Source organism: Botryllus schlosseri, chromosome 2 (assembly GCF_051294905.1).
Source record: "Botryllus schlosseri isolate E-star chromosome 2, Bs_hap1, whole genome shotgun sequence".
NCBI lineage: Eukaryota > Metazoa > Chordata > Ascidiacea > Stolidobranchia > Styelidae > Botryllus > Botryllus schlosseri.
The window spans coordinates 18,741,447-18,755,956 of record NC_137237.1 but is presented as its reverse complement, the minus strand read 5'-3'; the positions used below and the strand labels follow the sequence as shown (position 1 = coordinate 18,755,956).

The following is a 14,510-nucleotide window of genomic DNA, read 5'->3' as shown; positions in this document are numbered from 1 at the left end:
TATGCGCGGACTGATAATAATATTGTACATGCGACTGACTTCATAATCAAGAAAATCATGATTATCTTTTGATTGAAACATCTTAAAATTTAGGATATAGACAAGGAATTTCAATGTTGAAAGTAGGCTACTATACAGGAAAGATATTTTGAATTTCGTTTTCATAAGAAAAAGAGTTGGATTTGTAATTGAAGTACAGATTTGGATTTATGCGCGGACTGACCTTATTTTGCATGTCGCGACTGACCTTATTTTGCATGTGACTGACCTTATTTTGCATGTCGCGACTGACCTTATTTTGCATGTTTTTGACCTTATTTTGCATGTCATCGCACCAACCCTGTAGAAAGTCCGAATTCTTCATTAGCGCTTATTTTCCGACCTTCTCCTATCTAGTGAATTTGTTACGTGTTGTTTCAGGACTTCAGGCTAGATTGTTTTACGCTTCCGACCCTGTGGTAATATTGACTGCTGTATTTCGATTTGTGACATGCTAATCATAGACTTTGCCTAAGATAACGATGATGTGTCTTGAGTATACGTAATGTCCTATATTATCTTACACATCAAACTTTTACTGTTGATTGGAGAATTCGACGAATTGGCCTAGGCCCTAGTTAAGTAATGCTGATCGAATAGAGAAACCTTAACAATATCCAAATATAGTATGAATCCATAAGATTCATTGTAGAATAGCTGTTACAAATCTGCATTTTACATAGAGGCCTATACATCCAAAGCTGAAGATCCTGATTTTCAGGATTTCTTGAAACGGATATCGGACCTTCATAATTGTGTATTTAGTTCACAGATGCGTTGAGTGGATTTTTAAAATCCCCCGCGCACGTGTGATTTTTTGTTTTTATGGTGTTTTGTTATAGGCTAATGCTATAATAGGCCTACCTTGTACAGCTGTTATACTATAATCAGTCCAATCTCAATGTGGTCCAGTCTCAATGCGAATCTCGAGTCCTGGATTTGGCTTGCATGATTGACAATCCGTACTTCAATCTTCTTGCGAAATGCTATGTCATGTGCCGAGTCGCCTCCGAATATCCAGTGCTTGACTCGTGTCAAAATGTGAAATGTATTGATGTGACTTGTGCCTTGAAGGCCAATATGGAATCGGTGTCTCGTGCACCATAAAGATACTACTGACTAAAGATAGGTGTGACGCCGAGAGCCGTCTTGGCACCCCAAATTATCTACGCTAAATGTAACAGTATTCCAACCCAGCTCAAAGGTGGTGACTTGATCTCAACACTGCTGAAATCCAAGCAAAAGCAAATTTGCATGAGATTTGATTAGTACTATAGCCCAAGTATATTTGTGTAATGCTTATCACTTGAAACCCAACAAATGCGGCGACAATTTGGGTCATTTTATAGCCTGTGGCCACAAATTTTGTAAAAACAGTTTCATATCCCATATGCCAAAGCTATTGGCACGAATTCTAAACTGCCATTGTTCAGAACAATTGCAAAATAACGTGATATTTATACCGATTGCGTCGCACCACTTATCTACCAGGAGTTTGGAATTTCGAATGTGGGCGTGACGTTGTTAATTTGTAATGGGACGTTGAATAAAGTTTGAAATCGGTCAATCTTAATTGTAACTAAATCGACTCAACGACGTAGTCAAAATTTATGGTATGACAGCATTCAGTGTGCATGTAGAGTGCGTGGAAATTCCAAGCCGTCTGTTTTTTTATTTTTTTTATTTGGATTCCCCAGATATGCCTATAGCTTCGTAATACCGTATCTGACTATATCACTGAAAATAAAATGTTTTTGCTTTAAAAAGGTGTGAACTCTGATATCTATATCGAAACAGTTATTTATCATCATTGCTGCGGTATGTCCGAAAAGGAGACGTTTGACGAAGCGGTCGAAGAGCGGGTGATAAATGAAGAGTACAAGATATGGAAAAAGAACACACCATTTTTGTACGACTTGGTGATGACCCACGCGCTGGAGTGGCCCAGCTTGACAGTCCAATGGCTCCCAGAAGTCACCAAGGCGGAAGGCAAGGATTATGCCATTCACAAGTTGATTTTGGGAACTCACACATCTGACGAGCAAAATCACATGATCATCGCAAGTGTCCAGCTCCCGACCGATGATGCTACGTTTGACGCGTCTCACTATGATAGCGAAAAAGGAGAGTTCGGTGGCTTCGGGTCTGTGAGTGGGAAGATCGACATTGAAACTAAGATCAATCATGAAGGAGAAGTAAACCGTGCGAGATACATGCCGCAGAGGCCTTGCATCATCGGAACGAAAACACCATCCAGCGATGTCTTGGTTTTCGATATCACAAAACATCCGGCCAAGCCGGATCCGTCAGGCGTGTGCAAGCCTGATATCAGGTTGAAGGGACACCAAAAAGAAGGATACGGTTTGTCGTGGAATCCAAATGTCACCGGGCACTTACTGAGCGCCTCCGACGATCACACCATCTGTCTTTGGGACGTTGGCAGTAACTTGAAAGAAGGCCGAGAGCTTGACGCCAAGTCGATCTTTACTGGTCACACAGCAGTCGTTGAAGACGTGTCCTGGCATCTTCTGCACGATAGCTTATTTGGATCGGTCGCAGATGACCAGAAGCTCTTGATCTGGGACTCAAGATGTTCAAATTATCAAAAACCCAGCCACGTAGTGGAGGCTCACACGGCTGAAGTCAACTGTTTATCGTTCAATCCATTCAGCGAGTTTATACTTGCTACGGGGTCGGCGGATAAGACGGTGGCGCTGTGGGACTTGAGAAATCTCAAACTGAAGCTGCATTCGTTTGAGTCGCACAAAGACGAAATTTTCCAGGTGCAGTGGTCGCCGCATAATGAGACGATTCTAGCGTCCAGCGGAACCGATAGACGTCTGAACGTGTGGGATCTGAGTAAGATCGGCGAGGAGCAGTCTGCTGAGGATGCGGAAGATGGTCCACCTGAATTACTTGTAAGTAGTATTAACCCTACTATTGGCAGGCACGTGGCCAGCCGAGAAAAAATTAAGAGATGCTTGAAAATAACCGATGTTTATGGAGGATGTTCTGAATCACGGGCTCTTGAACTGGGTCAGCAGACTAATTGTAGGGGGTCTGTGAAAAGCCAATTTTGAAATTGAAAACTAAATTGTCCTTTGTTACTGACTCTGTGACAGGGACTGGGAATGTAACGATGACATTTTTTAGTCATTGTATAGCTTTTTTAAAGGTATGAAACAGCCTGAATTGTATGAGCTAAGAAATAGGCTATTGGAGATCAGCATTTCTAAAGGAGGTGGTTTCGAGTTTGAAACGGAATGGGATTGGTAAGATCCGTGTTAAGATGGGTTAAGACCAATGTACGCTTGAGTATGTGCTATGTGACGCTAGCCCGACTCAATCTCGCGACCGTGAAAGCATTCCTTAATGAGGTTGCCGTGTAGAAGTTACCCTTGAAAAATGTCCGGTATTATTGCGTTTTGTCATAACCACTGTCGAGATGCCACCGTAGTTTCCTGAAAATTGATAGTATTGATCTAATTTTTCTCACCCCTATGCGTTTGATTGTTTTATTACTGGCTGAGTGTGCGCAGAAAAATGATGAGCACTATTTTGAATGCATCGCTATTCTGAACACACTGCATACACTCAATATTTTGCTCGAATCTTAAAAGTTCAACTATTTAACATCGATCACTAATTCTAACACTCTGCATGCCTATTTTATCGTAGTTCATACACGGAGGCCACACCGCCAAGATTTCCGATTTTTCGTGGAACATAAACGAGCCATGGGTGATCTGCTCCGTGTCTGAAGACAACATCATGCAAGTTTGGCAAATGGCAGAGAATATCTACAATGACGAGGAGCAGGACGCGGCGTGCGCCGAAATGGATCAGTCGACTTCGTGAGAATAGCAGCCACCGCTTCACGATTAAACTGCTGCGTTGTACAGCTTTACATCTCGACATTCCGCCTTAATGCTAACCCCAACAAAAAAGGACGGAGTCAAACAGTAGGCCCGGGCTGCCGTCAATTGCTCACTGTCTGAGCAACTGGTTGATATCCAGGATAAATAGTTTACGAAGTATGTCAGGATCGGCGGTAATGTATACAACTCCACAGCAAAATCAGTCGCATATGATTGGAAACGGACTGATAATAGTCCTTGTAGACTCGCAAGATAACTGTTTCAACACGTTGGGAAGTTGTGTGGTTGATGCCAGTAATTGCTATTTGGCATGGCTACGTTATTTACCGTTCTTATTATTTCATACTTGTAATAAATCGCATTGCCAAGATGGCCCATGGATTGGATTTAGTTATGAGTGTATTATAGAAAATGACAATTCTGCACAAAATGCACTTGTATGTAAACTATGGATATTGTGCTTTGTCTGTGATTCTGATCTTGGGTCGACACCCCAAATAATCCACCCTGTATAACAGATTGATACCAGCAACACGAGGTGATAGTGGTGCTTGCCGAGATCGTTATGCCACCGTGTTCCATAGATCAAATTCTACTCCAGAAATCGGGAACTCTTCTAGTTCTCCTAAGCACAGGGGATAGGCCTATAACGTCACCATGTCAGTGGTTAGTCTCAGCAGGGAGAGGTGTTGAAGCTTCTTGATTTTCGTACCTCTCTCCTCAAGTTGTTCTGACAAACTCATGCAACCTGTATACTAAAAGTCCTTCGCGAACGTCACCCCCAGGTTGAGACCACTGCTTTAGTGTGACAACTTTGTCATGCATTCTTGTATAGCTTTGCATACTGGTGCAACGGTGCTACCTTCCGACTAGCACGGACACAACATAATCGATGAGGCACAAAACAATATAGTACAAAGCATTTAATTGAAGAACCAAGATTTTAAATAAATATAATTCAACAAATAATAAACAAGAGGTCAGTGATTTCGTCATTCAAGTATCTTAAAGTTTCAAAGAACGTGCATGTCACAACTACCAGTGAGAGTGTGTTGAAAACAATAAATCGTATAATGGTATGTGGCTGGCAAGCACACGCACATGCGATAATTTCCTGATCCAGTTTCTAGGACTAGTCAATTTCAACAAAGTATTCTGTGACAATATCCTGCTGCTACTGCGTATCGCGGAAATAACATTGATACGTTTTTTCCTTTATATGAAATACCATGATGCAAACTAAAAATGCAAATGACGTACACAATCAATATACTTTAGTCAGCGAATATGCAGCATAGCTCATTGTAGTCCATATCACAAATATACTCAATTAGAATAGCATGGTAGATCGAATCACTTCGAGTCCTGCTTAATACAGACAGGGACACGAGATTTCCTTTTATGAAATTTGTGTTTCAAACAGTTATGTTCAGAGAAATTACCCTCAACAGCAAGTGATCCTTCCGTATTCAACAACGTCTTATCGGCATGATCAGTGTCAAGTCTAGCGCTTAAATTACTGCATGAAATATTATTTGCACTGGAATGTATCAAAGTAGATTGATCATCTGCCATTTCTTGATCATGACTGTTTAATGTCGTTGTACCAATTTCGATGGTATCAGAGTCATTTGGTTTGACAGAAGCTGTAGAGGAGTACACTTTTGGTAAACCAGTCATACCAGCACCCCCATCACCAGAATATTGTCCCACATCCAGCACTTTCGTAGGGAGCTTGGCCACGGCAGGTGTGCAGATGCTGTTAGCTACAGTGGTATCCATGGCAACATCTTCCTCAATGCTAGAGGACTTCATTTCGGTCTTACATTCACTGTCTAAATCGGCAGATGCTTTGGGTGAAATTCCTTTGACATCGGAGGAAACGGAATCGTTGAATAATGTTTTGCTTTCAATGCTAAGAAAATTCCAAGTGAATTGGATGAGGTTTTCATAGTCTTTCATGTCGGAGAAGTAGTTTGACAATAGCATGGCCTCACGCTTGAAAGCTTCGAACGGACTATTTTGCATGGAGTCCTCGTCGATAATATCACCAGGCATTAACTGCATCTTGCGCTTTTTGGCCTTCTTATGATGTTTCTTTTTTGCTTGCGAGTCACTACGATATGGGAATGTGGTAGACGGCTCTTTTTTGTAATTGCATATCTTGACAGTCAGTTTCTTCTTGGGCCTGGATTTAACGGAACCGCTGTCCACCGATCTATCGATGGTCTTCAGCTTAGTCGTTTTTAGAAAATTCTTCTTTCGCCTCGGTGAAACAGAATTGACTTTATTAGCGTTTTCAACAAATTTTCCCGAATTGTAGTCGAAGAATGTCAAGTCCATGTCCAGGAATTCATGCAATTTTGTCTTTGATCGAAATTTTGTGCCACATGGACTGTAATAGTAGGTGTCATACTTGCCCGCTGATTTTCCCTGCTGTCGAACGATTTGCTCCATTGCCCAATTTTCTCCCAATGACGGACATGGTAGCCTCCCAGTACCATAGTAATTAGCGTTTTTGGTAAATTTCTTAGGGAGCTCATTCGATTCAAAGTTGGTGCTGTTGTTGAACGATTCATCCGAAACCATATCTGTAGGGTGCGATGGGAAACCATCATTTGGAACAGAATTATTTACTGAATTCACATGCACTTGATTTCCCATGCCATGAATGCCGTCGCTTGGTTTGGGACACCCTTCGTCATCTTCATCAATCACTAAATTCGTTGGAGATGCTTCTGCTTCACATGGTTTGTCGCTCAGTTGAGTGTCATTCCGTAAATTGTTTGTATTGACATCTGAACCTTCATTGCCTTGGACTGAATTGGACTCAGCCATTTTGACACATAGTATTTAGCCTTTTGTATGGTGATTATATCAATTCAAATGTCACGCTGCATTGATCGTGTGCAATTGTTAGTACAAACATTACAATGAATGGTATCCCGTCACAAAAATTCAAAATGCGGGTAGTACAGAGTGTAATGCACGAGGACGAGGTTAGGATTTCGATGATAAATAACATAGCCAACAACTTCATTGTAACTTCACACTTAACATGCATCTCACCATATTTATGAATCAATGTAATATCTACATCTACAATCATCAAATTACATGCCACATTTATCTACGACATAGTTGTCAAAAATACTACTGCTGCGAAGGTCACACAAGGTTTGCAATTAGGAATGGGGAGTTCGAATCAGTGATATGTCATTTGGCATCAATTCCTACACTGTCATACTGTTTCACTGAGCTCATAATTGATTTCATTTGCTGATGACTCAGGTTTGTTCATGCGATTACACTGTAAATGGAGGTTGAGAAATTAACATCGAGGCTTCAATTTGATTTAGGCTCAAAGGCCTTCAGAATAGAAGCCGGCATTTCAGATATGTGAATTGCATACGTCTTCACATAATATTCATCATACCAAGTTGATCACTCACAAAATCAGTCAATTCTGGCAGAGTGAGGGCTCAGGAAAATTTACTAATTTGAGGAAAAGAAATATTTTGATATTTCACAAACCTCTACTGTCTCAAGGCTGCTGGAATTACTGTGACAATCTGTAACTTGAATGGATATCATGTGCTGGAAACGGTGGACGGAGGTTAGAATGCTCTAAAATTTTAATCGGAAGCCAAATTCATTTGCAACTATGATTGCGTATATTTTATGCATTCTAGTTCTCTACACGAAGCCCTTGCTGTGGAATTCGTTTTCATTGTATGCTCGAATAACTGCTCGTCTAGTAGAAAATAATATTGTAATTAAAATTTAGCGGTTCGGGAAAGGATACCCTCAAGTATCAGGAGAGTTCCATTGAAACGGCAAACGGCTTTGACTTAATTTCACCAATCCCAATTAACAACTCCCTGACTTTCATTTGTCTCCTACAGGTTATATTGGAGGTTGGTGAATAAAAATAACCAATGTCCAAAATCAGTTTGTATTATACTGTGATGACTGGCAGCGCAAAGTACCGACGTTGCGACGATAGATAGATTACTAACCTATGCGACGCTTACCGCTGAGTAAGCCAAGCTAATAACAAAAAATTGCTCAATGAAGCGTTAACTTTTAGCTCGAGGGCAATTCCCTGCACAGACAACCGATGTTTCCACCACTACCTCTTCAAATCTCCTGAAATTTGGTACACGCACAGATGAGCTAATTCCAAACAGGATGAACTTTATTTCATGAAAATTGGACTTTGGGATCAAAAGTTACGTCACTTTGAAAATTGACAATTTTCTGCTCATTTCGGGTCTGCACTTTCAGGTTTTATCAATGCAGTATTCAAGAAGGTGTAGCTAGATGTTAGACGACAGTTGAGATAGGGAACTTGGATATATTTGAAGCTTGTCTGATCGTTTATATTTCCAAGTGAAATTTAATGCCCTGTAGGTTAGGATCAAAGGTTAAATTGAGGGGGAATTCGGTCAATGGTCTAAAATCAGTCAGGCGTTACACGATTTAGACTGCGGATTGCTCAAAAACATATTAAAATATTTTGGAAAATAGGATCTTAAATGAAAGGTTGCTTCAAGGAGACTTCGTTCATAGCTGTTTGATTTTGGTTTTTAGACTGTAAAGTGATGAAATTGCAGTTTCAAGAGCACACTTCATTTGCACGTGGAAATGCAGTAGTAGTAGGGTTTGTTCGGACATCGATTCTGGGGTGTGTGTAAACATCATGTCTGGGGTGAGTCCCGACATCATGTCTTGGGTGTGTTCGGACTGTGTTGCCATTCGAACATCGTGTCTGGGGTGAGTTCGGACTGTTTTGCCCCTCGGACATCGTGTCTGGGGTGTATTCGGACATCATACTTGGATGCGTTCAGACAGTTTTGCAACTTGGACATCGAGCCGAGGGTGTGTTCGGAATGTGTTTCCATTCGGACATCGTGTCTAGGGCGTGTTCGGACATCATGTCAGGGGTGTGTTTGGACTGTGTTGCCACTCGGACATCGTGTCTGAGGGGGGTGTTCAGACATCATGCCTGGCGTGTGTTAGGACTGTGCTGTCACTCTGACATAGTATCTGGGATATGTTTGTGTTGCGCCAGACATGACTCAGACCTGATATCTGCGCACTAATTTTATCCGGACATGCTCCGGAGCTGATACCTGCCCACTAAATACCCCCAGACATGGTCCAAACCGGATATATGCGCGCTTAATGGACACAGATATGCGTCAGACGTGATACCCGCGTCCTAAACGACGCGTTTTTGCTAATATCTGCGATAGCTGGGTATATCCACAGTAGTGGTAGCTGAGTATATCCACATTCACAGTAGAGATAGCTGAGTACATCCAAAGCTATCACTACTGTGGTTATACTCAGCTATCACTGCTGTAGATATACCCAGCTATCGCAGATATCAGCAAAAACCGCAAATATAGAGGTCGTATATAGGCCAAATGTCGTTTAGGACGTGGGTAACACGTCTGACGCATGTATGTGTCAACTGTCCATTAAGACCGCAGATATCAGGTCGAGACTATATGCCTGGGAGTATTTGGTGCGCAGGTATCAGCTACGACACATGTCCAGATTAAAATAGTGGGCAGATATCAGGTCTGAGGCATGTTTGGCGTATCACAAACATATCCCAGACACGATGTCCGAGTAGCAACACAGTCCGGACACACCGCAGGCATGATGTCCGAACACCTTCCAGACACGATGTCCGAATGACAACACAGTCCGAGCTCACCCCAGATATTATGTCTCGGGTATGGTCGGACTGTTTTGCAAGGCGAACATCGTGTCTGGGGTGAGCTCGGACTGTGTTGTCATTCGGACATCGTGTCTGGAAGGTGTTCGAACATCATGCCTGGGGTGTGTCCGGACTGTGTTTGCTACTCGGACATTGTGTCTGGGATATGTTTGTGATACGCCAAACATGCCTCAGACCTGATATCTGCCCACTATTATAATCTGGACATGTGTCGTAGCTGATACCTGCGCACCAAATACCCCCAGGCATAGTCCGGACCTGATATCTGCGGGCTTAATGGACACATACATGCGTCAAACGTGATACCCACGTCCTAAACGACATTTAACCTATATATGTCCTCTATATTTGCGTTTTTTGCTGATATCTGCGATAGCTGGGTATATCTACAGCAGTGATAGCTGAGTATAACCACAGTAGTGAAAGCTTTGGATGTACTCAGCTATCTCTACTGTGAATGTGGATATACTCAGCTACCACTACTGTGGATATACCCAGCTATCGCAGATATCAGCAAAAACACGTCGTTTAGGATGCGGGTATCACGTCTGACGCATATCTGTGTCCATTAAGCGCGCATATATCCGGTTTGGACCATGCCTGGGGGTATTTAGTGGGCAGGTATCAGCTCCGGAGCATGTCCGGATAAAATTAGTGCGCAGATATCAGGTCTGAGTCATGTCTGGCGCAACACAAACATATCCCAGATACTATGTCAGAGTGACAACACAGTCCTAACACACGCCAGGCATGGTGTCTGAACACCCCCCTCGGATATCGTGGGACAAAACAGTCCGAACTCACCCCAGACACGATGTTCGAATGGCAACACAGTCCTAACAGACCCAAGACATGATGTCGGAACACACCCCAGACATGATGCCCACACGCACCCCAGAATCGATGTCCGAACACACCCTACTACTACTGCATTTCCACGTGCAAATGAAGTGTGCTCTTGAAACTGCAATTTCATCACTTTGCAGTCTAAAAACCAAAATCAAACAGCTATGAACGAAGTCTCCTTGAAGCAAACTTTCATTTAAGATCCTATTTTCCAAAATATTTTAATATGTTTTCGAGCAATCCGCAGTCTAAATCGTGTAACGCCTGACTGATTTTAGACCATTGACCAAATTCCCCCTAAATTTAACCTTTGACCCTAACCTACAGGGCATTAAATTTCACTTGGAAATATAGACGATCAGACAAGCTTCAAATAAATCCCAGTGCCGTATCTCAACTGTCGTCTAACATTTAGCTACACCTTCTTGAATATTGCATTGATAAAACCTGAAAGTGCAGACCCGAAATGAGCAGAAAATTGTCAATTTTCAAAGTGACGTAACTTTTGACCCCAAAGTCCAATTTTTATGAAATAAAGTTCATCCTGTTTGGAATTAGCTCATCTGTGCGTGTACCAAATTTCAAGAGATTTGAAGAGGTAGTGGTGGGAACATCGGTTGTCTGTGCAGGGAATTGCTCTCGATTCACTCGCTGAGCTGAGATTTTGGGTCAGATTGCGAGGTCAGTCTATAGATAACTAACCTCCGTAGGTTAGTTATCTATAGTCAGTCAGTCCATAGCAATTTACAGCGTAGTAGCTACGCTATAAATTGCTATGGTCAGTCAGTCAGTATGCTTTTATTCATCTCACCAAAAAACAAAACATGTAAATTGGTATGGATTGGGAGACGCCGGGGGACCGGAAGGTCTTAGATTCAGTCGCCACCCAGCGGAGTAATAAATGAGTAAATATGACAAGATGTAAGTCTATCAATGCTAACGATTATGACAGTTAACCAATGGACATAAAAATAATAAAAGATAAAAGTCATGGAAAATCAAATTCACAGTTTTTACTGATCTGAGTTTGGATCTAGAATATTCAATCATAGCAATTTACACTAAGTTATACTTTGCATGTAGTGCAGGGTTATAATGAATCGAGCGCGACTCGAGTCACGATTTTTGAAAGACTCGACTTGACTGGAGTCAATTTTTATAATGCGTAAAGTGACTCGACTCGAGTCATATGTGCATGATTCGAAACAAGTCATATGACTCGATACTGGACGGCCAAGACAGACAATTCACTTCGCAGTTCGAAGAATAGTAAAGTCTCCTCATTATTGGTTTTCGTTTATATCAGTCCTGATCAAGGGCGTAGCCAGAAAAAATATTTGGGAGGGGCGAAAAATTCGATGACGTAAATGAACACCCCCTCAATGACAAGTATTAAAGATAGGTAACAATGAATCAATGATGGTCCTGGACCCTTATTGGATGATTAACACAACATCTGGGGCGATCTTTATATATTCCACTTACAGATATGAAGTGATGTGATAATATCAGGCGTCAACGCTTTCGCGCGAATCGCGAAAATTTTTCATGCGCAATGAATGAAATTGGATCCTTATATTGTTACTTAATGCATATTGCAAATACGTTTTAATTGTCATATTTACCGGTAGGGCGGATATAAGTGGTTTCATAGAACATTCAGGGGGCACTTAATTATGCATCTTGATCTATATCATTCATATCATACGGTGAGACTATTTATGAATTTCTAGAGGGTGGCCGCCGGGCGGGACTTAGCTGTCATTTATTGCTGTTACACGTCAAGACTTGCGGAGAATGCTGGGACCATTCAAAAGATCACTCACACGCAGGGCCGTACCCACGTAGCCAGAAAAAAAAACATTTTTTTAAAGGGGGAGTTAATGAGTTTAGGTGAGCTCCCCTGTGGAAACACCTCGCAGAACCATACATACTTCCATCGCCCATTTTCATCACTACGATTTTATACATTCGATTCTTAGCCTCTCACACACACACACACACACACATACATACACACACACACACACACACACACACATACCCTATGAAAGCATCCGGTTGCCAGCTACAGCTTGTTTTAGACGGTCGTTTCACGGACGAGCCCAAATCGCTGACACTAAGTGATGAACCATCAGTGTGCAATGCACACTGTGCCTTTTGGGCCTAGTCGCACCGCCGAGCGTAAATATTTTCCAATAAATGAAAGAATTTGATCAATAATATTGGTGCGCGCGTGTATATGAGCAAGTGCTGCCATTCTTATTTATTACTTCGTGGAAGCACGGTTATATTTAGTAGGCTAACCTCTGGTAAAGATTGACGCTACTTCAAAGATTGGGATCGCTGATACATACCAAACCAATTAAAAAACTCCTTTGATCCGACTCGATTTCAAATTAACCCTTATTAACGGGAGGTGGTGATATTTTCCTGTGTCAAACCCATTTATGTCAAAGGGGTCTGATTGCAGGTACAGAGTCATTAGGCGCCAGCCATTTAAGCACCCGAAAATCCATATCGAAGGCTTCGGAATACACGCGTCGATGTTATGACTGTCAATGATTTTGGGAGCGCACTTTGCGGAGTCGCGTGTAGCCTATACTCTATATGTCTTCGTGTGTACCGAAACGGAAATTGACGGAACTAACAGTCCCCAACCCAATACTTGACTAACACCACTAGACTCAATCAACTCAACGACCTCGGGCTACTCTATAGATAGTGTATCAATACAGGTCCTGTGGTATTCTCATAATTGAGAATGCAGCTGAATATAACTATGGGTATTGGCGGTAGAATTTATTTTTCGGAATACCATTAATAAAATCAATACATGTATTGACACTATGGCGCGAAGCGCAAAGAAAAGTTTTAGGTTACATTCATCTGCCCCAAAATACTGTAGTATTTATTGATTTTTCGAAACTTTTCCAAAAATTTGGGAGGGGCGACCGCTCCTTTCGCCCCTTCCTGGCTACACCAGTGGTCCTGATACTTGGAAAATTACGATGTTATGAATGCCAGCAATTATATAGCCTATCACTCGAGCAGAGTGGAAAAGTGGATTTAACCTAGGGTTGCCATACGTCCTCTCTTAAAAGCGGATTTGTCCTCTTTTTTGACTTTTTTGAAAGTGTCCTCGGATAACGCCCAAATGTTCCCTTTTTGAGAATTTTGCTTAAATATATGGCAAAATCGACTTAGATACAGTAAATCAGCACTTCGAAGTAACGCTCCGCCGGGTATTTCGGAGCCTGGGCCGCAAAGTCGACCTTTTTTTTAGTTAACCACCACCTGATCATGTGAAAGAAAAAACTATGTATTTTGGGAACTGAGCGGAAAGTTGACCTTTTTTAAGTCAACCATCTTATAATGTGAAAGAAAAAATTGTATCTTGGGTGCTAAAAGCGTGAAAGATGACCTTTTTTTATATAGTCAACCGACCACAATGTGGGGAAAATTTACCATTTTTTGAGGATTTACCTCCGGTTTTGTAAGTCTGAAAACTTTGAAAAAGTGTTTCAGATTTCCAAAATATAGTAACCCGAATTTAACCGGATACCATTTTTGTTCGCTATTGTCCTTTTATATTCGGGTTACCATACGTCCTCTTTTGAGAGGATTTGTCCTCTTTTTTGACTTTTCTGAGAGTGTCCTCGGAGGACGCTCAAATGTCCAATTGAGATTTTGTCCTCTTTTTTGAGAATCTTGGATAAATACAGGGCCAAATCCGACTGAGTCACAGTAATTCAGCACTGAAGTAACGCTCCGGTGGCTATTTTGGGAGCTGAGCCGGTAAGCTGACCTTTTTTTTGCCAACCGATCACGAAGTGGGAGAAATTTACCATTTTTTCAGGATTTTCCTCCGGTATTGCAAGTCTGAAAATTTGAAAACGTGTCCTCTTTTCACATTTATAAGATATGGTAAAACCCTATTTTATATTATCTTCTTTTACTTTTCATTCAGTATGTGTACTGCTGAGTTGGATCAA

General features: G+C 41.6%; 2 protein-coding genes across 2 annotated transcripts; one reads left to right on the top strand and one right to left on the bottom strand.

The window, feature by feature from the left end:
* Positions 1-1,774: 1,774 nt before the first annotated feature.
* Positions 1,775-4,287, top strand: LOC145433981 (histone-binding protein RBBP4). The gene is made up of 2 exons (XM_080311244.1): positions 1,775-2,957; positions 3,718-4,287. The coding sequence occupies exons 1-2, from the start codon at positions 1,860-1,862 to the stop codon at positions 3,895-3,897; spliced, it is 1,278 nt and encodes a 425-aa protein (XP_080167370.1). The 5' UTR covers positions 1,775-1,859; the 3' UTR covers positions 3,898-4,287.
* A 538-nt stretch (positions 4,288-4,825) lies between these two features.
* On the bottom strand, positions 4,826-7,925 carry LOC145433980 (uncharacterized). The gene has a single exon (XM_080311243.1). It carries the CDS (start codon positions 6,753-6,755, stop codon positions 5,271-5,273), a length of 1,485 nt encoding a protein of 494 aa, XP_080167369.1. The 5' UTR covers positions 6,756-7,925; the 3' UTR covers positions 4,826-5,270.
* Positions 7,926-14,510: the final 6,585 nt, after the last annotated feature.

Bases quoted from the DNA above. Each gene is read 5' to 3' on its own strand.
- LOC145433981 (XM_080311244.1), top strand. From the start codon at position 1,860: ATGTCCGAAAAGGAGACGTTTGACGAAGCGGTCGAAGAGCGGGTGATA. The intron at 2,958-3,717 runs GTAAGTAGTATT...ATTTTATCGTAG, and splicing joins ATGGTCCACCTGAATTACTT to TTCATACACGGAGGCCACAC.
- LOC145433980 (XM_080311243.1), bottom strand. From the start codon at position 6,755: ATGGCTGAGTCCAATTCAGTCCAAGGCAATGAAGGTTCAGATGTCAAT.